This window comes from Sapajus apella, unplaced genomic scaffold, assembly GCF_009761245.1.
Source record: "Sapajus apella isolate SASKATOON/1434 unplaced genomic scaffold, GSC_monkey_1.0 scaffold120, whole genome shotgun sequence".
In the NCBI taxonomy this organism is placed as follows: Eukaryota; Metazoa; Chordata; class Mammalia; order Primates; family Cebidae; genus Sapajus; species Sapajus apella.
In genome coordinates, this window is record NW_022437060.1 from 2,231,783 (window position 1) to 2,256,965 (window position 25,183).

General features: G+C 39.3%; 1 protein-coding gene across 1 annotated transcript in view; it reads right to left on the reverse strand.

Annotated features, from left to right (window-relative positions):
- The window catches only part of CNTNAP5 (contactin associated protein family member 5), an 851,907-nt gene that overhangs the window by 340,086 nt on the left and 486,638 nt on the right, over positions 1-25,183 (reverse strand). Inside the window, exon 11 of the mRNA XM_032260961.1 lies at positions 2,087-2,193. Coding sequence (XP_032116852.1) covers positions 2,087-2,193 — 107 coding nt within the window. The remainder of the gene's footprint in view (positions 1-2,086; positions 2,194-25,183) is intronic.

The following is a 25,183-nucleotide window of genomic DNA, read 5'->3' on the forward strand; positions in this document are numbered from 1 at the left end:
TCACTTCATGGAAAATTGGGTATTCATCCCCTCAAGCATTTATTGTTTGTGTTATGAACAATCCAATGATACTCTTGTAGCCATTTGAATACTAAATTTTTCAGTAAAAAAATTTTAATAAGATATATTTTTATGAAGCCAAACATTTTTTGTTGTTTCTGCAGGCAAGTAACAGCAATAACCGCATCATCCCCTGATGACCAGTGGACCAGGGGACTAGTTCTTCTCTAGTTTGATCAGACTTCCCTATGAACATCATCCACGAATCCTGCATTTGAAGGAATAGAACAAGCCAAGAAATGGCTGAGAGGTCTTTAGGGATGAGAATATCAATGGTGCTTATCTTTGCTCGGTCTGGCACCAGCCCTGTTGGCATTGACCGTGTTCTTTCTGCATCCCCAAGTGTCAGCCCAACAACAGCAGGCGCTGAAGAAAAACTAGTGAGATCTGTACCTGAGTGGCAGTTCTCACTGGAGTCCTCAGAATAGCTCCAGGCCTTGGCGCTACTCTTATGTCTAGAAGATTTTTATCTTACTCTTCTGCCTTCTAAGCCAATTTCAAATTTCTAATTTTTCATAAAATGTTCTGCAGTTCCAGACGGTGCTTTCAGATGTATCTTTCTCAATCACACTTACAGTCCATTTCACCCAGTTGGGCATACTTTTCTCTGATTAGCAAACTTTCTGTGCTTTTTCATGCGTTTCCTCCCACCCTGCGGTCTCAATAAGACTCTATAATTATAAAACAACAACAACAACAACAACAAAAAAAAAAAAAAAAAAAAAAAAAACATGGCTAGGCTGGGCACAGTGACTCATGCCTGTAATCCCAGCACTTTGGGAGGCAGAGGTGGGTAGATCACAACGTCAGGAGTTTGAGACCAGTCTGTCCAACATGGTGAAAACTTGTCTCTACCAAAAATACAAAAATTAGCTGGCATGGTGGCAGGTGTCTGTAACCCCAGCTACTCAGGAGGCTGAGAATGAACATCACTTGAACCAGGAAGGTGGAGGTTGCAGTAGGCTGACATTGTGCCACTGCACTCCAGCCTGGGCAACAAGAGTGAAACTGTCTCAAAAAAAAAAAAAATCAGGGCTCATATTCTTCATTTTCTCTCCCTCACTCCTTACCCTTTGTATACCCTGGCCTACTTCTATCTCCCCTCTTACTGCTCCTTCTCACCTTCAGCGCCCTCCAGCCATCTGAAACTATTTGCAAATTCCGATTTTTCACAGAGGACCCCTGTGCTTTATGTCTCTAATTGTTTCTTTGCTTCTGAGTATCCTTATTCTTTTCTCTTTTTTTTTTTTTTTTTTTGTTTCCTCCCATATTTCTACAACAAAATCAGCTCAGGCCTTCTGTTTGACGTCTCCCTAACACTAGGATTGACAGGCAGTCATCAGCACTTATCACTAATATTCGGGTTCTGTTCTCCCCCATTCCATGGTAAGATTGCACTTCAGCCCCTACTGAAGTTGAGTGTGCCCAAGTGGCCTTATTTGGCCAAGAGAATGTGAGTGGAATTAATGATTGCTACTTCCAGGTAGATGCTTTGAAAAGCTAGCACATGCTTCCCTCCCTGTGTTTCCTCTTATTACAGCAACCTTCCAGATAATGGAACCTCATTACCATCTAAGAATGAGGACAAAGTGGAAGAAGGGCCTCTGTCATGGGTGATGGGAATGAAACACAGGCATGGCATGACCCTAGTTACTTAGACAACAGAGATGTTAGTTTATTACAGCAGCATAACAACTCATCAAGACAATGCGATTGACTTAATAGCTCCCTCTTGTGTGCCTACAGCACCTTTCCTTGCTTCCACCTTAAACTTACTCAACTGCAATGTCATTATTTCATTTCCTGTCTGTCTTGCCAGCAGACCATAAACTCCACAAGAATATGGCTTGTATCGATGCATCCTCTGTACCCAACACAGTATTTGACATATGATAACCCCTTTAAAACACGCATGTTCAATGAGTGAATAAAAAGTGCCTGCCCCATGCTAAATACACCCTGACGTTAACAAAGGTATTCTTGGAGTTTTGTCCATCCCACATGGGCAAATGATTAATCTACTCACAGTTGTGGCAGGTGGCACCGGTGTAACTTGTGTCACTGCAGTTACAATAGAAAGTAGTCCAGGACTGGGAGCAGCTACCTCCATGTTCACAATAGTTTGGCAAACACCTAATGAAAGAAAACATAAAAGAAAAAAAATAATAAAATAAACCAAATCAGTTGACCAAAAGGGGAAAGCAAAAATGTCTTATATCCAACTGCTGCAATTAATACTAGATACAGATTTGCTGTTCTCCCATACCTAAGTCAGGCTTAAATGACGTCAAAATAGTATGAGTAGTATGGTTTTACCACAAAAGGTAGAATTGCCTTGCATTACTGGACAATGGAAATCTCAGAGCTAATGTAGGTATTTAAGTTATGGATTTTAATATTGAGGCAAATTCATGTTGACTTAAAGTTAATTTGAAATGGTCAGAATTTGTAAAGCTTTTCACTTCTCAAAAAGCAAAATGTATAAAGATAACCATTCTACATTTTTAAATAGTTTTGCATTTTTAAAGGAGAGGCAGATAATTGAGGTCATTGTCCTCATGCTTCTCCTTTGGGGAATGACCAGGTATCTATTTTAAACTGCACAAAGACAATGTGAAATTAGAAAAGATGATACATGTTCATCTAAAATGCGAGGACATTTTATCATTTATAAAACTGAAAATGCCGTCCCTAAAACAAAGGCTTCTCTACTTAGGGTCAAAATAATACTGCTATTCTGAAAAATATTTTTACCACACATGTTAAAAACTCTATAAAATATTTCTGTAATTTGAATCAGCAATCACACTGAGATGACCCTATCTTAAGGCTATTGTTCAAAATGTGAAAATTATATATGCTAATTCTTGCTATTTGCAATGATGCCATTCATTATGTGAATAAACATAAGTGCCCAACACTAGAAAATTACTTAGGAAATCTGTAGTACATAAAATTAATGAACTATCATAAAACCACAACAAATGATGTGGACAAAAGTGATTGTAACAGACCAGGACTAGACTAAGTAAAAATTTAAGACACAAAGCATGTGCACAACAAAATAAAACACAGGCTTTATAAATTTCAAAAATAGTGGAAAGAAAAGCATCTTTAGAATTAGGCTAATGGGAGTGGAGGTAATGTTTATTAATTCTGGACAGAAATCATAGACTTTAAGGAGACATGTATCTAAGTTCAAATCCCATACACTGCATGGGGCCTTTGAGTTATAGTCTGTACCTCGTGTGCTGTGTCATTAAGAAAGAGCCTGGCTGGTGCTCAGCAAATGTAGTGAATTAAGAGTCAAAACAAGGATACATGCCATAATTTTTTAAAAACAATCTTTATAGTGTCTTAGAGAGCAAAGGAAAATAAATTCCGTGAATTTAAAAAGAGAGAGGGTGTAAGCCGTGAGGTTACGGAGGTGGTAGAATACCATAAATGGGTTCGTTGTGAAACCACTAAGAATCTGATGCAAGCAAAAGTGAGATGATTTATTCTAACTGCCCTATATAGGTGGGAAAGCCTCCAGCAATGATTGTTTCAAAGCCCAGAAACTAATATTCCTGCATATGTTCAGACACATTATTAGAAATTTTCTGCTCAGCACAGCAAACTTACTATTGTGCTGATGGGGCTTAGGTTTGAGAAAAGCTTGTTGATAACTTTATGGTATTCAATGATGGCCTAAAGTACAGAAAATATTTTTAAAAAGGACCCATCGTTTTGCTATGAAATGTGTTCACGCAAAACAACTAAACAAACGAACAAATAAAAAAGTGGTCCTCTCTCTGTTCAAATGCTATCTCTCCTCTTTTCTCTCCACCAAGACCAGGAGAGTGGGTGGGAATAAAGGCCACAGGCTTGTCACTTGGGTCACTTGGAGATCTTATCCCGCTGTATGCTGGCAGGGAAATTTCAAAAACTTGGAGCCTCGATGTTCCCGTTCAAGTAAGGATCTCTTTTTCCAGGCATGTTCTGAGGACATCTTGTGGGGCTAGCACTGTTTTGAATGGCCCCCTGTCCCCACACCCCTTTTTCTTTCATAACCCAGCATCCTCCTGCTTCTGAAATAATTTCCTTTTCTGAAGCTGCCCAGTTTCTCCATGACCTTTCCATATCTCCTTTTGCCTCATCCCATGCCCCTCCCACAGCACACACTTAAACACATGCAGAGATTTCCATAATGAGCAAATAATACCATTATTGCTGCCCTCCCCCAACAAGTAAGACATTGCTTTAATAAAGAAAAACCGAGCAAAGCACACTCAACAGGTGCTTATTCTGTAGTTATTTTGTCTTGGGCATCAAGAAAGTTCAGGGTTGCTTCTTTTTGGTGACTGAACTGATAAAATAAAAAACCCAGGCATTTCAGTGGTCGTATTTTCAGGCATAAGAAGAAAGTTTGTCTGCAGTGAAAGAGAGACAGAATAAACAAAAAAATATATGCTGACATGCAGCATGCGGCAAAAAAGGGAGATGGCAAGCACCCTGCCAACACTGGGTGGTTGGTCTTGCTGCTCTTGAGACTTCATTGCACCAGTGAACTTCCTGAGGGCTGGCTGTTTTCATCTATCTTGGATTCTGTGACTAGCCCAACCCTTTTCCAGGAAAATTCTCATTGCAATCAGGCTAGATGGAGCTGGGATTCTCTTACTTTCTACTAACAGAATTTTAACTTTGGGTAAGAAACAAGAATTCTATAATTACAAGAAGAAAAATAAACATTTTCTGTATATATATATATATACATTTTTTTTTAATGGAGTCTTGCTCTGTCACCCAGGTTGGAGTGCAGTGGCACCATCTGAGTTCACTGCAACCTCCACTTCCCAGGTTCAAGCAATTCTCCTACCTCAGCTTCCCGAGTAGCTGGGATTACAGACCCCTGCCACCATGCCCAGGTTAGCAGAGACGGGGTTTAGCCATGTTGGTCAGGGTGGTCTTGAACTCCCGACCTCAGTTAATCTGCCCACGTTGGCCTCCAAAACTGCTGGGATTACAGGTGTGAGCCACCGCACCCAGACCACTTTAAATATTTAATCGACTTTGGCATATCGATTAAACCTACTTTGGCATGTAGGGAAAAGGATTTAGGAGAAAGCTCTAAGAAATATCTGAGCACTTAGAACACATTTTAATATGCCTCACACAGACCTTGTTTTGCAGTATTAGACTCAATTCACCAATAAAAATGTAGGTATTAACTTCCTAGAAACTTATTTGTCTGTGGTCACTCAGAAAAACCAATGATGCATTCCTGGAAGTGTGAAAGAGTACTTGCGTAAGGAAAATTAGTTTTCCTAGAATGAGAAAAAAAGAATGAATGAACACTAGTAGAGCTGCCTTCAAGCTTGGTTCATTTTGGTTCAATGCACGCTGTGATTAGAAAAACTATCTGTAAAGTAGATGTTTGAGAAAAAAGATGCATAAGATAAATTTTCTTATTTAAAAAGGGCAGTTTTATGAGTATAATTTCCATACTCTTTAATCAGTTCATTTTAACTGGTATTTTGTTTCTTTCTCTCTCTTCTTGACATAAACTGAGCATTGAAGACATTAACCCAGAAAAAGACTCCTTGTAGAAGTGGGAAGTGAAAAGAGTGAATTAAGTGTGAAGGCGCTCACTCTTTTAGGTGTAAGGCTCTTAATTCAAATTGCTAGGAGATAAACACATTGAACATCTGTCTTCTAAATCCTAAAGATATCGCGTCTATAACTGCATCTGGATGGATGCTTCTTCCTTTGGTGCATAATGTTTAACGAAGAAAGCTTTTAGCATGGACACAATAACTTTTCTCTTACTCCCCAAAGCCCTGATAAGCTAGCATGGTAATGTGTCCCAGGGAAAACTCAGACAGTGTGACAGGCACATCAGAAACTGTTAGCCTCTGTCTAAAAGTAGAATGTACTTGTCTTATGGGAAATGAAAGAAAGGGTTAAAGAAAGTCAGAGGAGATATAGGACTGAAAGGAGAAAAAAAAATCAGAGGGTTAAAAGTCTTTATAATTTTTATCCAGATAAAAACTTCTTCCAAATGAGAAGGATCATTGCTAGGTTGGGCTATTGACAATCTAGGTAATAGGTAAAGTGAGAAGGTTTATCTAGAGTAGTCCGTGGACCCAAGGTCACAGTCCATGATTTTGGCCTCATAGTGGTTGTTTTGCGCTGTATTTGGCTATTCATGGGAGATATGAAGAAACAGAATATTTCTCTTTAAAGGCAACTGTACAGCAATAGAGACAGCCGAAGAAACTGCTTCAGAGCAGGGAGAAGATTTTGTAGGATGTTGTGAGATTGAGCCACCGCATAGACTAGAGATAGACATATCTGAGAATTTAAAAGAGAGTCCAATTTCAAGCATCCCGGCAAGCACACTTTCAGCAGAGCATGCTCTCTCTAGATCAGCCTTAGGAAGAACAAAAGGACCCCCACCCCGCTTTCCTTCAGGAAGATCAGAGTGGTTATTTCTCTGTAATTTAGCTTTAACTGGGGCCAGGCTGAAGTTTCCAGCTGGAGTGGATGAGTCCTGGGAAAAGTGTGATGAAAGCAATGGGAATCAAGACAGTTCAGGGAAATGCAGTCTGTCGGTTTGTTTTTAATTTGGAAAGTTTCACAGCAGAAATATGAATTTTTTGGCTTCTATTAAAGCAAAAATCAGATTACTGAGCAAAGTCAAAGCAAAACTCACGGCTACACACCAGTGATGTCAACATTTAGATTTTAGTTCAGTCTTCACTCGTGAATTCCAGACCCCTCTACTCAGCTGTCTGCTGGACAGCTCCATGTGGGTATCTAATAAATATTCCAAACTTTGTGTACCCAAATTGGACTTTCCAATCTCCCCCCTCACCCTGCCCCCACCGTTTGCTTCACTGTGTTCTTCGGTATCACAGTTGATGCCAATACCCTCCTTACCAGTATCCACGTTCCTAAACTTGAAGATCCTCTCCTTCTCTCATAGCCCATATCCAAGATGTGACTAATTCCTACTGGCTGGGCCTTCAGAAGCTGTCCTGAATCTCACCACTTAGCACCCATCCCCGATGCTGGTCTGATCTGATCCGAAAGCATCTCCCACCAGAATAACTACAGTTTTCAGCCTACGGGTCTCTCAGCTTCCATCCCTGACTCCTTCAGTTAATTCCCAACACAAGAGCAAGGGAGAGCCTATAAAATCCTAAGGCTGATCATATTAAACACCTCTCCTCTGGCTCCCTATTTTATTTAGGGTAAAAGCAACATCCTTTGGGCCCTAGCAACTTCATTGCTTAAGTATTTAGAAAGATAATTGTCCTCTAACTGGATCAGAAGAAGAATCCTTATGTATGATGCAACTTAGAGCTTTTTTGGGGGGTGGGGTGCAGGTGGGTGGAATATCTAGCATTCCTGATAAAATTGTGTACAACCTTAAAATGATCTTCTAGTTCTTACTGATCTGTGCCCCTTAACACTCTCTATTCACCCGTACTCCTCACTTTTCTACAACTGCTCCAACCATGTTGACTTTACTGTCCCTGAAGCACACCGGGAATGCTCCCTTGTCATGGTTCTTGCACTGGAATTCCCTCTACCCAGAGCATTCTTCCCCAGATGTCCACATGGCTCATGCCTCAGCTCATGTTCCTGCTCAACTGTCACTCTCTCAAAGAGGCCTGCCACCACCGTGTTATTCAATATCCCAACCCTTCCTCACTGCTTACCTGGAATCTCTTACCCTGTATTTTATTTGCCTTTAGATGTATTATCTTCTAGCACATTAGATACTCTGCTTATGCATCAGTTTGTGATTGAGTGTCTGTCTCTCTGCAAATGAATGTCAGCTCCATAAGAGCACTGCTGGCTGTCTGTTTGGCTCACTGACATACCCAAAGTAGTAAGCAAGGTAGACACTCTATAAATGGTTGTAGACTGATTGAATGAATGGACAGACGTTTCAGGGGTGCAGCCCTCTGTTAGCTAAACCTCTTCAGTTTGTCACAGCCTTGCTGGCCTTCACCTGTTTATTATTACCTATATGCTTCTGAGCAGCACAATAAGAACTCCGTAGGAAAGAGGGCAGGGAAAAGAGGCTCACATTTTTTTTTTTTTTCAAGTAGTGAGAAAACAGTAACCTAAGGAAAAAGAGCCTTCTTCTGTGCAGCTACAGACAATGAGCAATTGAGAGACGGAAGAGAAACTCAGGTTTCTCTGAATGGAGAACTAAGATAGAGACCATGGATTAGATGTTCTTCAGTGGCCATTTAGGGATGCAAGTCACTAATGCAATTCCTTCGGATTACTTATGTCCACTGAGCTGTATTCTTGGGTCCTAACAACATCATTGCTGAGGTACTTAGAAAGATAACTGTCCTCTAATTGGATCAGAAGCAGAATTCTTATGCATGATGCACCTTAGAGCTTTTATTTTTTTGAGGGGGAGGAGGGAATATGTAGCATTCCTGATAAAATCTGTACAATTTTGATAGATTTTCATGAGATAAAAAATCTGCTAAAAAATTCAGTTTACCCATCCAGCTCATCTAGATCCTTGTTACCTTTAACCAAATCTGACTTTCTGATCTCCTCCCTCACCCTGCCCTTCACCATCTGCTTCACCTGTGTTCTTTGCTATCACAATTGATAGCAATGCCCTTCTCACCAGTATCCAGGTCCCCAAATTTGAAGATCCTCTCTTTCTGTCATGGCCCATATCCAAGGTGTGAGCAGTTCCTGCTGGCTGGGCCTTCAGAAGCTGTACTGAATCTCACCACTTATCACCCCTCACCTGATGCTCCCCTGTCTAAGCCACAAGCGTCTCTCACCAGAATAACTACACTTTCAGCTAACTGGTCTCTCAGCTTCCATTCTTGAACCCTTCAGTTAATTCCCAACACAAGAGCAAGGAAAACCTATAAAAACCTAAGGCAGATCATATTCAAAAATACAACAACCTTGAACTAGCCTTATGACTATCTTAATAATTTTTAACCAAACTTTTTTTTTCCCTTCCTGCTCTCCTACAAAATATCTCCACCAAGAGGAAATTTTCATCTTGGCTTTCTTTAAGTCTTTTCCCTTGCCAACAAGCTTGAAAAAACTTTGACATGTGCCCACAATCACATCTGGGATGTTGCTTTAACAGTATGATTTCCCCTGTTTTATACATTTAAAAAGTGAGACTAGGTGACGGTGAATGACTTCTCAAGTGTGAAGTGACAGAGTCAGAAAGGTGAAGCATGCCACCTGTCATTGAAGCCTGTGCACTGGAGCCCTGCTCATCCTCCTTCAAACAAATGCCAGATCACCTCTCTAAAAGCGATTGCTAAACATACATCTTAGGCATCACTTCTGCCAAAGTCAGGGTCAAGGAACTTTGCATATTTTGCCCACTGATTCCAGATACTGTTATGCAATGTGGAGTTGTCAGTTTAGATTTTTTAAAATATATTTTTTGGTAGGAAAAGGGAACTTAATTCGACAAATGGATTAATTGGAAATAAATTTACACTAAAAAACATATATTTGCACAATTAACATAATGATATAGGATTTATTCTATAAATTCTCAATGTGAAAGGAAGATTTCAATTCTATTTTCAATCCCTCTTTGCTACAAATTTGTGAAATCTTTAAAATGAGTAGCTCAGAAGATAGTCCTTGACCTTCTTTTGTATTTTATATTTTTTTTTGCAGATGACAGAGACTTTTCCTCTGTCCTGACCCTATGTGAGTTAACATGACTGCCCCCAAATACTGCTTCCTACTAGTAAGTAGTTCTTACTACTAATGTCAGAAAATTTTAGACTCTGACTGCTTTTAGTAGGAAGACCTTATTAGTCATCATTGCAAGCCAAATAAAGTCATATAAAGTATCCAACATTTTATTGCATGCATTTAAAATAAACTTAAGTTGTATAATCCCACAGGTACAGAAAAACTAAGAGTTCATCAATGTGTATTAAGCAGATGGAAGATGCATTCAGGATCCATCTTTGGTCTTTGAATCCAGTGATATGGGTCTCATGGTCAGCCTACAGTGGGTGTTACGAAACACTCCAGTGTGCAGCAGCCCTTGTCTGAGCTTCCGCACATAGGAGCCAGAGTGCTCCCCAGCAGCCACCAACAAGGACAGGCTCATATCTTTATCACTTAGTATGTTACATGTCTTCCTTAAGCTTGCAATTTTTTTTTTTTTTTTTTTTTGAGATGAAGTCTCGCTCTGTCACCCAGGCTGGAATGCAGTGGCACAATCTTGGCTCAAAGCATGTAATTTTTAAGTCTTATGTTTAAAAAATTTCCAAATTCAGCATCAAAAGTTTAAAATAAATGAAACCATGGTATGAATGTTTTTGGGTAAAGAAGTATGGTACTGAAAGGGAAAAAAGGTCAAAAAGCTGGTCCTGGACAGAAACTTCTGTGTGTTGTAGTTTTCATCCTTCTCAGAAAAAATTAGCATTCCCAAGTTAAAAAAGATACTTGAGCATATTTATGATGGCTCTTATAGGGTTAGGATTCAATATCAGTTGACTGTCAGTCTTAGCAAGAACCTTACCCTTAAAATCTTAATTTCTTCCATTAAGTCTTGAAGTCTAACAATCATTGATTGAGTTTTTAATATTTAAAATTTTCTAAAAACATTAAGTCTAACAAGCAATATTTCATTTTCCTTTTCTCTCATAAAGGTCCCCTGCCAAGAGTGAATCTTTGAATTGGCTGGCTCTAGTTCTGATCTTTTCTAGGAAGATTATAATAAAACTTTGAATTTATTTTTAATAGTCCTTTTGTATTTGTAGTTTTTAAAAGAATTTGGCCTATTTAAGTATGTTTCTTGTAAATTTCACTTTAAAACATGAAAGGCCACGCTCAGTGGCTCACACTTGTGATCTCAGCACTTTGAGAGGCTATGGCAGGAAGATTGTTTGAGGTCGGGTGTTCAAGACAAGCCTGGACAACATAGAGAAACCCTGACTCTACAAAAAATTAAAATATTAGTTGTGTATGAAGGTGCATGCCTATAGTCCTAGCTACTTTAGAAGCTGAGGTGGGAGGATAGCTTGAGCCTGAGAATTCATTGCTGCAGTGGGCTATGACCTCACTCCAGCCTGTGTGACAACGTGTGACCCTGTCTCAAAAAATAAAATAAAATAAAAATTATAAAATGTATGAGACAACTGATTTAGATTCTTAACTGAAATTTTCTTTAGTAAAAAACCTAAGAAATAAGTTCATTTAAGTTCAATGTTTATTTTCTGAATGTTTACATTTGACAAGTATTTGTCACATTCTTTTTGTGAATTGACAAATTAATGCTTTTGGAAAGGTAATAAAATATCTCATATATGTAGTTTAAAGTATTTGAAGGTACTTAAATAACTAAACCCAGGATTAAACATTTCCAAAGATTCCTTAGACCTGATAGATGAAACCTGCTAGACTTAAATAGAATAAAATATTGTAAGTTGAATTTTAAAAAAAGAAAAAAAAAAAAACAAAACTTCAAGAACACGGATTTTAAAATGTAAAGAAATTTGACATCACTTTTTTAAAACCAAAAATAAACCTTGCTAAAGTCTGTTCTACATAAAAAAAAATCACCCTTTGCAGCACCAGAACACTTGCATCAGCACCTGCCTTGGCTCATGACTCTGTTCTTAAATCCCACCTTTTTTCCTCATATCCCTGGGGAGGACCTCATCTCCTCCATCAGGCTCTGCGCAATGCCCAGGAGCTAACCCTGGGAGCCACTTCCATTTGTTCAGTTGGGAGCACTGAATTCTGCCTCTAGCTTCCCTTCCTCTGTCTGTCTCTCGGCCTCCACAACGATTACTTTTTGGCGAAAATAACATTTTATATTAAATCTGTTTGCCAAGTTGTTCTCCCAAATTGCCTAAACTCCTTAAGCAATATTTTGATGTCTGTTTATTCAAAATTGGAAAACTCAATTTTATTTTTCTTAATTTGCAAATATTATAGAAAAACATTTTGCATCATTTTATTTGCATTCTTTTTTTGATATTGTATACTGAATCCTTTTAGTTTCCTTATACATTCTGGCGATTTTTTTTTCTTTCTTTTTTTCTTTTTTCTTTTTTTTTGTGATGGGGTCTTGCTCTGTTACCCAGGCTGGAATGCAGTGGCGTGATCTCAGGTCACCACAAACTCCTCCTCCCAGCTTCATGAGATTCTCCTGCCTCAGCATCCTGAGTAGCTGGAATTACAGGCGCTCGCCACTGTGCCCAGCTAACATTTGTAATTTTAGTAGAGATGGGGTTTTACCATGTTGGCTAGGCTGGTCTGGAACTCCTGACCTCAGGTGATCAAGTTGCCTCGGCCTCCTAAAGTGTTGTGACTACAGGTGAGCCACCACACCCCGTCTAACCACTTCTCCTTGGACTACACATTGCCGCTTTACAGTCTTTACCCTTGTTTTGTGTCACACTGCTTTCTGCTCATGTAACATATGAGGAACGTTGCCACAATACCACTGACACAGTGGCATTTTAATAACTTAACTCACCTAGAATTCTGTTTTTTTTCAATAATGTCCCAGAAATACTTTTTTACATATGCAAATACAATGTAAAATTATTATAATTGATAACAGTTAAAAACATAATTAATGAATAATCTGACATTTGGGGGAAACCTGTTAACAGTGGTTAACTAGGGGAATATAAGTACCACTTCACTTTTTATATATTTCTGCTCATGGCTTTTGCAATGTGTCTGGAAGGAAATGCAGAGATATTTTAATTTTACTTTGTATATGTGCATGTGTGTATACATAAGTACACATACACATATATACACACAAATATATACGTATGCATGGGTATATATACACATTATATATAGATGTATGGGTGGGTATATATATGGATGTGTGTATATATATATATACATATATATATATACCCATGTGTATATATATATATATATACACACACACATACATGTATATATATATATATGTATGTGTGCATGTGTGTGTATGCTTGCTATCAGACAATGCAAAGGGACATTCATGCAGCTAAGGAAGAAAGTGGTCTCTAAAAAGAGTCACGCTGTCCTAAGGCACATTCTAAGCCCAGGAATGAGACCAGCTGGACAAAAGAAGATGTTCAGGTATCTGAGGATGGGCAGTCCACCTGGAAAGGTGGGCACTGGGAATGTATCATTGTGAATGTGTTCACTGGCCCCATCAGGTTCCAGGCCTGTCCTCGTATCATTGTCTGGATGCAGCTGTCACAGTACCTGAGAGGTATGTAGTTGGGTCTCCTTTTATATGAAGCTCCTGAGGCTCAGCGAGTTCCAGATTACCAGTGAAGGCAGAGTGACCATTTAAACCCAGGTCTAACCAACTGCCCTCTACATTCCTCATCAAACTCTAGAAATAAAATTAAATGGAGAGGGCTTTTGCTCCTTCGGAAGAAGCTCATCTGATAATACAGTCCTCATGATCAGCATTCATGATTGCTCCCTATTGAGTCATGTACATTCCAAGTCTCTTGTAAAAATTAAAAGAAAAGGATCCTTTGTCTAAGAAAATAAGCACAGTTGTTAACTGTGTGTGCCCGAGTGTCCATTTTTTATTGTAGTTATTTAGGCATATGTACTTTTTAGACACATGCCCACCCCCCCTAAAAAATCTTCAACCTGAACACATCTCGAAAAAATAATCAGTTAAAAGATAACACCATAAAAAGTATACTCAGTGTACTTAAATAATAATGTATGGCAATAAATTTTCTTCACTGTTAAATTTCCCTCTTCTCCATATCCCATAATAGAATGAAATGAATAGGACACCAAATGACAGGCCTTTGAAATTCCCCAATGTTCATTTAAATGGTTCTTTATACATGAATCTGAATGTATTTATGCTCCATGGAATAACCTCTCTTTTTAAGAATTCTCATTCCTTCTTTATGCAGTTGAAGGTCAGTTTCAATTTCTATATGCTTTCCTGGGAGATGAAAGAACAAAACATTTCAATAGTCCTCAAAATGCAAGCTGACTAATGCAAGCTGTTATGAAGCTCATACATTAAAAATCAGCTAGGTTGCATTCCTTTGTCTGTTTGCTTTAATTAGCAGCCAACTGCATTGATCTTGTTTTGGTCAGATCGCTTTTCTGAAAGCTTTTGAAACCTATTTCTATGCCTTTCCATTCTAACAATTACCATAATCCCATTTTACCCCCACAGTTGGAGCTTCATTATAATTGAAATTTGTTGTAATTACAGCAGATGCAGACATTAAGGAATTAAGGGAATAAAAAGAAAAGTGTCAAAAGTCAGTTTTCTAAATTTTCCAGGGTCTAGTTCACAGTGGGGAGTCAATTGCAGATTGTTGCAAGGGTCCCCAGATAATGGACAAGCAAAGATGATCGAGCTGAGGTTCGGGAAAGAGCCAGGTACGAAGGGCATGCATGCTTCTCCCTGCGTGGGCCAGTGAGGGCCACTTGAAAGAAAAGAAAGAGGTCCTCTCTCTGCTCTATGGCACACCTAAAATTTATGATGCTGAAGTGTTCAGTTCTTCAAAGACCAGTTCTTCAAGCAGAGGACATTCAGAATCAAGAATGTATCAGTGTCATCTAAACTAATATTGTTAATATGACAAACAGCCTGAGGCTATGAACATAATAGCAACTCATTGCTATCTGGGAACTTTAGAAACAATCCTCTGCCACCAAATTATACAATAATAGGTTTCAAAAAATTCACAAAGGAAGAGAACTCCCTATTAGCCTGGTGGGGGTCATTTTCACAAAATAAAATAGAATTGAATTTCTCTAATCAATCCATTTATTTCAGTGACCTAGAGGTGATCCATCAGAATGGAAATCCACCACGTAGTTGACAGAGGGGCTCTAGATTTCATGGGAGTGAAATCTGGTTGGGTTAGTCTACCTCACATCCATTAGGAAGAGGGTTTGTGTTCCCTGCAGTAGCAGGTTTTTGTTCAGTATCATGATTATGATACCTTGGTTGGAATATTGGAGCTAGTCAGGAAATGCACAGAGTGTAGAACTCCCCAGATTACTATAAGATCTTATTCTTAATTTTAGAACACCACTCAGAGTCCACTATGAATCTAAATAATTCTATTACTTGGCTCAGTGCTTCTCAAACTTTGGTTAAAATGAAGACCCTAATACAGAGGTTCTGTATTTATAATAAGCTTATAGGGAATGAGAAAACTGCTGGCTCCCAGACCTCGCTGAATAGCAAAGGTCTGCACTTCAGTAGAGAGTCATTCTGTAGAGATGGCTCAGAGGGGTTACAAATTGTGGGGTTTTATTTTTCCCTTTTCTTTCCTTGTTTGGGGCTCTTTTATCAAGCATTTCTAATTATTTTGTAAGTTTTAGGTTAAAATGGTATCATTTGCAAATGTGTCGTGTATCAGGTTTTAACACAAGGCACTAGCAATGTTAGTCTTTAGCTCTAGGCTAACTCTGGAGACTTTGATGGAAATCTTTCCCCACCATCCCTGGGATTTCTGTGAACTTTACTGGGGAAGGATGTTAACACTGCATCGCCATGTATAATCAGGTCTGCTCAGGCCCACACAGGTAGAGTGGATACAGGGAGGGCTCCTACACAACCTCATCCACTTAAAACGAGCCAAGCTCAGGGACACTTGCAGCTGCAAGCTCTTTTCACTGCATAATAATAAAGCAAGAACAAGTGAATGGGTGAACGTGACATTAAAATAATAACATCATAGCAAGTATTAGCACTGACTATACATTTATCTGACTTTTACATTTCTAAGGAATGCACACGATTCTCAAATCTGAAGTATAAAAAAGCAATTATATCTATTTTTGAATGCCTCTAGATCAGTCTTACTGAAAAACATCTGCTCTTGCAAAGCAAGGTATCTAGCGCTTCTATCAGTGGGCAAATTATTTGTGTGAATCAAACTTTTCTCAATATTTAGCAACCAAACCAGAATAGCCAAATGAAATGAATGCTGAGGCTAATGTGTGACTGCAATTTTTGACACTCCTCCCCCTGGATCAAAGCATTATTTTCATAGACCAAGTCTAGGAATATTTAATTTAATCTTCAAATGTTGTCTTTATTTATTATGGATAGAACTAAAATTTTATTTGATGGAATAAAAATATTTCACCACATTAAAGTAAAAATAAAAACTACTCATATAGTACAAGCCAAAAAGGACATAGGTTGTAATTGGGTCCACCCATCTCCCTCTAGATTTTATTATCCCGGCTCCTCTAGGTTTCATTTTCCAGGAGACTATTACTGTCCAAACTTGACCCTTGCTGCTATAGATACTGTATTGGTCTTTAGAACCCATGGACAAAGTGAATAGATACCAGCAGGGCCTGGATTACCCAGGATTCTGATCCATTTTAACATGTTGCAAGGTTCTCTAATTTTTGCTGTAAAGGTCATACAATAAAATTAAAATTCAGCTGCGTTTGAGAATCAGAGGATTAGGGACTGTGCCCAGAGGCTACGATGTCTGAGCATGGAGGCTGCTGTGATGGAGTAAGGGCTGCTCTGGGACCTTCCCCTTGTGCCCCAGCTGACGCACCACACGACCTCAGCTGACGAGATTCAGTCAAATAGCTCAGGCATCAGATTAGAGATCCAAGTTTTAATTCCAATTTCTCCAGGTTCTAGATCTGTGACATTTGAAATTATTCATTCCTTCCAGGGATTTAGTTTCCCTGTTTGTAAAATCAAGACAAAGCATAATGTCTGAATCATTGGTGGAGTGAAATAAGGTCTTGTAGAATGTAAATAACTGTGAACTCTTATTATTTCTGTCACTTGTACTTGCAGATGGTTTTGTGATACAGTCATAAACTGTGGGTTTTTTTTTTTTCTTTTCTCTACTCTTTCCCTTTTTTAACTGTTTTGTTTTTTTTCCAGTTCATGGAGAGAAAGATTTGGTTTGCACATTGCAAAGCTCAGTTTACAGCTCAGCCTGCCTATGCAGATCTGGGCTTTCCTTTCTCTGTTGCCAACCACAGGAGCTGAAAAGGAAGGCTACACTTCATCTTTGTTCATTGAAATTTCATCAGTGTCCTGTCCTTGTGAACAGCAAACCTGGTTTCATGGAGTGAACTGGGCAGCTGCCTCTCCATTTCAGTTCCAACCTGCATCTGGGGCTTGAGTGGTACGGGCAGAGAGATCCGAAGCCACACTCAGTGGTAGAGCACAGCCTCGCCATAAAACCACTGGTGGCCACAGGTTGCTGCTAATGATTCAAACTACAGCCCGCCAACAACTTAATTGGCCCCTGACATGTGTCTATTCTAGAAATAGATTCTGAATTCAATCTAAGCTAAAATGTCACGACCCTTACACATGAAGATCATGGGGAACACAAACGGAAAGGAAAACACTAAATCCTTCCTTCCACGATTCATTGTTTTTCCCTTTCAACTTTTTTAGATTCTTCAGCATCCAACGTAAGAATGTAAAAGATGTGGTCCAAAAAGTCTAATATGAATGAAAACCTTAGTTGGAAAAGAAAACGCAATTTAAGCCATTTTAGGAAATGAAAGAGACATGGGCTCAAAGATGCAAATAAGTGCTGAAATTCTCTAAACAGCAGGAGACACAGCAGAGCCTCAGGAAATGCTGAACCTCAGGATTTGAATACAACCAGGGGGCTGGCTCCTCCCTGGCCATCTCTTTAGTCTGTGGTTGCTAATCTCTCACCCTCCTGCATCCCCACTTCCTCCCTGTGGCAGGAACTGTGGCTGCCAATTGCAGAATTCTGCAGCCTAAGGTTTCTGCTATGAGAAAATAACCTTCCTCTCTAATTTTAAATTTGAGAACCCCTGCAAGGGGCTCTGTTTGGCCTGGCTGGATCAGCCACCCTGGCCAAGGCAAGGACTTATGCCAGAATGCAGAAATCCTGGAGGGCTATACCATGGGAGAGGAAGAGGAGCAGCCACTCCCCAGGCTGACACCAGGACTCCCTGGATCAAATCATAGGTGGATTCTAAAAGGCCTCACAGAGGAATACACATGTCCCTTGACTTTGTTGGATCTCGCCTTTGCATAAAAATCCTCTTTGTCATTCTATGCTCAAATTAAATTCTATCCCAGGCAAGAATTCCCAAAGTGAATAACCCAGGCCACAAATTTCAGTCTTTAATGGCCCATTAATTGTATTTTTGTTCAGTTAGAATCAAATGCCACACAGATAGTCAGTTCTTAGATGGCTGAGGTCACTCCTCATTTTGTTATTAATTTTTAGTTAAGGAGTTAAAAAAAAAGTTGAAACTCCTTCCATCTTACTGTCTCCTCCTACTTCTGTGGCAGATGTCACCACACTCATCTGTCATTCAATGCACTGTTTCTCTATTGAGCCCACACCCTGCCAGGGAATCTGCATACTAGCTGATGCCACCATTGCTAGCACTGAGGCTGGTACAAAACTTGTAGTTTACTTGCTATCTCTAGGGGCTTTGGTCAGGGGCCGGGGGAGGGAGTGGAGTTTGGCAAAGGAAAGACAGAAAGATTCTGCTCCCTTCCTTTTCTAGCTTAATTCCCCCTAAATATTTACACATGTAAAACAAAGTTAACTTGTCTACCAGGTTTTGGATTTTGGACTCAGTGTGCTAGACTTAGTACTAGCTTACCACAATAATTACTTCAACAAATCAATAAAACAACCTTGTAAGACAAGGATCATTATCTCCAGGAAAGGGAGGCTCTCAAGTCAAGATCACAGACACTAAAAATGAAAGCTGCAGACAAATCAAAAGCATGAGTCCTCCATACTACAAGGAAAAAGAGGCAGAAGAAGTTACCTTTAATGTTGTTTGTTTTGCAGAGAAAAGGGGAAAGTGAAGGCTAATGTCTGCTTATGACTCCCCAGTTCTCTTTAATGCTAGCTTTTGAAACCATGTTGTCTACACTACCAAGTGCGTGCCAGAGTTGCTGCCCCGCTGACCACAATGAGCAGCCCAAGGGGTTCCTGGTGTTTACTGTGATTTATTCAATCTAGGGCAGCATTTCCAAAGGCTGTGAATGAGTAGTTTTGTGGAAAGAAGGGCTTCATAGTCAAATACGTTTGTAAACTTATGCACAGCTTTCAGTGAGTTTCCCCCTTGCATGGTTTATAAGCATGAGGATGCACACCTGCACACACACGCACACACCCACACACACACACACATTGAGAAATCCTGCAGTAAAGAAACATGCTTAACTTTTCTTACTCCACCATTTCTCCAACTTATTTGAACAAAGAAAACACTTTCCACAGACTACCATTAATATTAGACAGAACTAGGAGTATAGCTCTCCACTGTGCAGGAAAAATTTACATGAACCTATATTATGGTGAACTCAATAAAGAAATGTCTTTATTTAACCTGCTGATACAATACTTCTAAAGGACTGATCCACAGGTATCCTGGGCTGTTGGATAAAATGCAGATTCCAATCTCCATTCCAGATAGACTTCATCAGAATCGCTGGGATTGTAGGGTCCAATCGACTACACTAAAAGAGCTCTTTAAGGGATTTTTATGAATCCCAAAGTTTGAAGCTATCTGCTGGTAGGGTTGAGGCCTAATTTTTATGTTTTCTTTATTTTTAAGAGATAAAATCTTGCTATGTGTCCCAGCCTAATCTTGAACTCCTAAGCTCAAGCGATCCTCCCGCCTCATCCTGCCCAGTAGTTAGGACTAGAGGGCCCTACTACCATGCCTGGCTTGAGGCCAGATTTTAAGATTACTTGTGACCCATCTTTAGCATTGAAGAGTGTCCTTGGTTAAAATCTGCAGTCTGGCATATGTCTTTATGTGACGCCATTTGTGCTGGTACAGAGACTTAGATGGAATCAAAGCCAACTGGGCTTTCCACATGATAAGGTCTGAAATTCACTCTTGACCGATTCCCAGGACCACAGTCACTAGGATAATGACTCATGCAAGCAAACTGACAAGAGACTAGTGTGTAATACTAGAATCCCAATTAATGGATATACACTAAATGTTATGATTTTCAAAGGCATCAATATTTCCACCAGACTGATCAATATATTTTCTTCCTTTAGGTTAGCTTCTTGAGGTTGCCAAATATTTGAGGACTGTGAATTAAACTTGAAATCAGGACAAGGATAGTCACAGGACTTGGGGGTTTCATGCCTCTACTTTGTAATAGGCATTGATCTAAGCCCACCTTAGAAAGTGAACTCAGATGTTTTGTTGACCAAGTAGAGTACCTCTTACTCTGAAGTACTCAGATTTGAGCAGGTGGTTTTGGGATTTCTATCAATAACTCCAACATATAGTATACTATTGGGGGATTTAAAAGTGAAGACTTGCTTATTTTAGAAAAAAAAAAAAAAAAGAAACCAAAACCTTACTAATGGACTATATTTATAATACAGTGTGTGTTTGTTTAACATGTATTTTAATTTAGAAAGTAACTTTGAAGTGGATAACAGAAATTGCAAAAGAATACTTGACATAGTAAACTTGTATTCCTAAGCAATATAAAGTTTTTGACATTTTGATCTAGTAATAGTTAAATAACTTCTTTGCAAGGATGGTAGGAGAAATTAAGCCAAATAGTGATAATCCCTTCTGTTCCATTTTAACTATCTTTGGGGGAAGGAGCTCCATGACAGATATTGACTATGACCAGACCCGGCTGTGCTACTAAGGTTGGCATTAAATCTACTACACAAGATTTGAATTTGAAGGCCCAAACCCAATCTTTACACTTATCTCAGATGCAGTCCCCAGCTGCTGAACTTACAAATGGGAAAAATGTAAAATCCCCAAGGACTGGCCCTAGCAAAGTGCCTAACCCCGCCCTATCCAATATGGTAGTCACTAGCCACATGTGATCACTTAAATCTAAATGTATCATACATTTTGAGTTCTCTATTACCACCAGCAGCAAGACTTTGGACAGCATAAAGACCATCATTTCTCCCATTACACAATGTTCCATTGCACAGTGCTGGTCTACACAAGTAATATTTGATTCACTGAAGCAAAAATTAAATTACATCCCTGTAAGCTTTATCAATTATAAGTGGGTTATTCTGACTCAATTTTAGAAGAGGAGTAAGGGACTGTGGGAGTGTACGGTTGATGTTATTTCTATAATTCCCCATTGTTGTTGTAACAGTGAATGACCTTCTTTCATTACATGTCTGATGTTAAGGAAGTCTTCATTTAGTTCTTCAGCTAAAATTAGCTTTATATATTTGATTTTGCTTATTTATAATTAATCTTCTTACCAACCTACTTTTATTTAACACATTTTTTTTTTCTCTTTAGAAACATTAGCCTTAGTCCAAGGGCTGTCTAACCTTGCACGGATTCTCTCTTGTATCTGCAAGATGGTCCCTTAAGACCTAGTAGAGATGGTTAGCTTAGCTGTCAAAGGGCAACTTTCTTTAAACTTCCAAGTTGTTTGGGTGTGGAAGATACTTGCTAACTATGTAATGTTGGGAAAGTAATTCCATACCTGTGAACTCAGTGACCTTCTTTGTAAAATGAGCATAGTTCATTTTAAAACGTTTTATTATCGTTCTCTATAGATTTGAACAAGATAATTAGTTGAGACAAAAAAATCTAGCCTAGCACCTAGTCCACTGTTGAATTTTAGTTAACCTAGGTGATTCTAGTTAGAATCCAGTGTAGAAACAAGCACAGAAAAACGTCAAAGGGGAAAAAAAATACATCTATATCCCTTTTTCTTGAATAAAGAGGCTTTAGATGACATTTGGCAAAAGTTGGAAGCAGCTCTCTACATTAGAAGATGCTAGAGAGTTTGACAAAGCCAAATGAATAACAATGTTTAGGTTTCGCCAAGTACTTCTGAAAAAGGAAGAAAGAAAAAATAAGTTAAAAAAAAACAGTCACAGTGTATGGACTGTATCTGCTTCGAGTGTTGCTCTCTGGGCTGACGTGAATGCTTTCTTCTTCAATAACTTCACTTTCAGATAAACAGCCGACATGGTTACAGACACATTGGCATCCTTTCCTGACATCGCTTTTTTTCTTCCATCATTTCTATTAGGTGAACACGGCCAACTTCACAATCATTCGCAACTCAGCCTGTAGGAGCTGCTTAGGGGCGCACTGAATCCAGGGGATACACTCAGCAGATCTTACTACCGGGAAGCTGCTGCCATCCTTTAACAATCACCAAAGACATTTTGTCTATTTCTCTGGAGCTGCCTTCTATTACAGAGCTAACCTATTTTTTTTTTTTTAAAGCACAAGACTGTAATATGGATAACGTGCTCCTATGCTTCCTTCCACCGTATTATTTATAGACTAACATTGCTCAAATACATTGCTATGATTTGCTTGTCTAATTTTATGATGGCCTTGCTAAACAAAAATACTCTTGCTAGCTAGTGCTTACAGAAGGAGCACTTAACACCACGTGTATGCTGACAGCTGGCTCTGGCGTTGCTTTTATTAGGCACTCTTGCTATTCAAATAGAGCAGTATTTGGCATGAACCACATTGGGAAGTTTTCAAAATGAGAAAAGAAGTGAAGAGCTTTAACTCCTAAGTCTCAAATAGCAGCCTCCAGAGTTAGAAGTATAAAAAGACATTAAATGCTATCAACTTTAATCCATATCTTGAGGCAATACTTGCCCAAAACTAAGAGTCATGTTGAGTTTTATTAGCCTCATCTGCAGTTTATCCCCAGCCACTGAGAGAAGATTCTGTGAAAGCTCAAAAGGTTCAAACTTTAAACAAATAATCACGAAGCACTTGCCCTCAGCTGAATGCATCAGTAAACATCATGAAGTTTGGACAGGTAAAATACAGATAGACAACCAATCATGATTATGGTTGGGAGCCAAATGAAATATAAGAAGGAAGTGCCAGAGACACTCAAATAAGCAAAGGAGAGAGTAAGCAGTCAAGAAGGCTTCATGGAGTAGGTAGGATTTGAACTAGGCTTTGACAGATGGGCTGGATTTGGGCAAAAGAAACTGGGAAGGGAGCTCCAGACAAGGGAAATAGCAGCAAGTGCCTGTAGGTGGGAATGCAGCGGGCTGCTTCGGGGCAGGCAGTGGTGCACTTCTGGAATCCCATCATGCTCCTGTTTTCCTTATGTCTCTCCTGTCAAAATGCAGCTGGGATGTAACTTCATGCCCCTCAGTGCCATGAACTTCCCTGTGTAAGATGTCTGCTTTCAGGTTTCTTATTTAGCTGTCTTACTATGAGCTTCTTAAAGGCAGAAACTGTGTACACATGTTCTGAAACATAGTATAGATGCTTAGTAAGCGCACACAGATGGAAATGAATTATTCATCTTACAGTAGAAGGTGATGATAGACAGGGAGGAACAGGTGAGGCTAGAAGACAGCAAAAGTCAAGCAGGAGGACTTAGATTCTTGTGTTTAATGCCTCAAGCTCCGTCATGTGCTGGAGGTGATGTGAAATGCACTTTACAGGATCTGATCATCAGAATAGCTACAGTTGCAACAATTTATGCATTTGGGGAAGTGGGAGAGACATACAAGGCAAACTGTGTCTAAAGGAACAATTCTTGGCTATTTTGTTTTCCTATTTCAAAAGCAGGAAAGGTGTATCTACATTTAGGATGATTCTATTGAGAAAAATTGAGTTGTGAATCCACTACCTTGTGGAGAATGCAGTGGCTGCAAACGGACATGTTAATGCAGGCATGAGTTGACCCTTGAGACCTCTTCTGTGGATCCTCATATAAGTGTGCAAAATGTAGATCAGAAGTAAATCCATCATGGAATCCTGGGCTATTAGAGTTGTGAGAATTTGCCCAGCTATTTATCCATAGTTGGCTTTCCTCTACTTTTCAGATCTTCCAAGGTTAAAGAATTATTTAATATCATAGAAAACAACAGTGATTTGTATTACTCTCCTTACTATTTGCTCCAATGTCTGCTAACCACGTCCTCATTTCTACCCCCCATGTGCGTGGGTCTTCTCATATAAACTCCAGAGTTTCAGCTCAACATGAGTAAGTACGGTAATTGGAATGACCTTTAAAATGCATATTCCTGTTGTCACTTTCAGATTCTTGGGATTTACCAAATTGAAATATCATTCCCACCTTTATTTTGAGTAGGCTTTTTTCATATTTTTCTAAGTGTAGGTGTAGTCTATATAACCATTAGAATTGAATTACTAGAAGACTAACCCCTTAACCATGGCAGCCAGGGAAGGGATGGGGGATGAAGGGAGGAGACTAAGAGAATGGTATTAATGGCAGACAGGAATTCCCAGCACACATACGTTTTGGGAAAACGTGGGGAATTTGTTTTCAGCTAAAACACCAGTGAAAATATTTCTTCTTGCCAGAAAAAAAAAAAAAAGCAGAATTTTGGACTTCTTCTCCTGTAAGTCTAAGTCCCTGCAGCAAACAGGGATTTCAGCAGAGGACACACACAGAACGTTGAGATCAGAGTCATCAGCCAGAGGTTCCTAGAAAGCTTTGGAAAGGACAAAGCTCTGAGAAAGTCACTGAGAAAGTCTTGCAGCGACCTCTGTACCGATGCTTCTGTAGAGCCCGAAGATAACAATATCCACATCCCCTTTCCTGATGTAGTGTCCCCTCCGCAGTATAAAGCAGCCTTCCTATCAGGTTCTCCCTGGTGCTTTAATTATGTGCATGGGGACACTCATTGTATTTGGGAGCATATACGTTTATTTTCATGATTATTTGTTTCAAATGTGTGTCCTTCCATGGAGCTTTCTGAAGTTAGAGACTGTCTCCTGTGGTTGGTATTGAAGTATATCCTCAGCTTCTACCCAGCACCTGGCACAGCAGAAATGTTCCAAACACAAGAGATGAATGAATGAATGAATGAATGAGTGAATGAATGAATCATAACAGTAAAAAGAGCAGATTCCTGATTCAAAGACACTAGGAAGATCAGAGCAGCGGAAATCAATGACATGCCTCTGCAATTAAAAACTCTCTGTCTTGATCACTTTTTGATCTCCAGGCAAAGAACTGTGCCTGGTACAGAGTCGGCATGCAAGGAAGATTTGATAAATGAATGACTGGGTCACAAAGGGAGATTAACAGAGCACAGGCAGTCTCTCAGCTAGTAGGACCTAGACGTGTGCATCAGGATTCACAGGATAGTATCACAGTGCATGTGAACACATA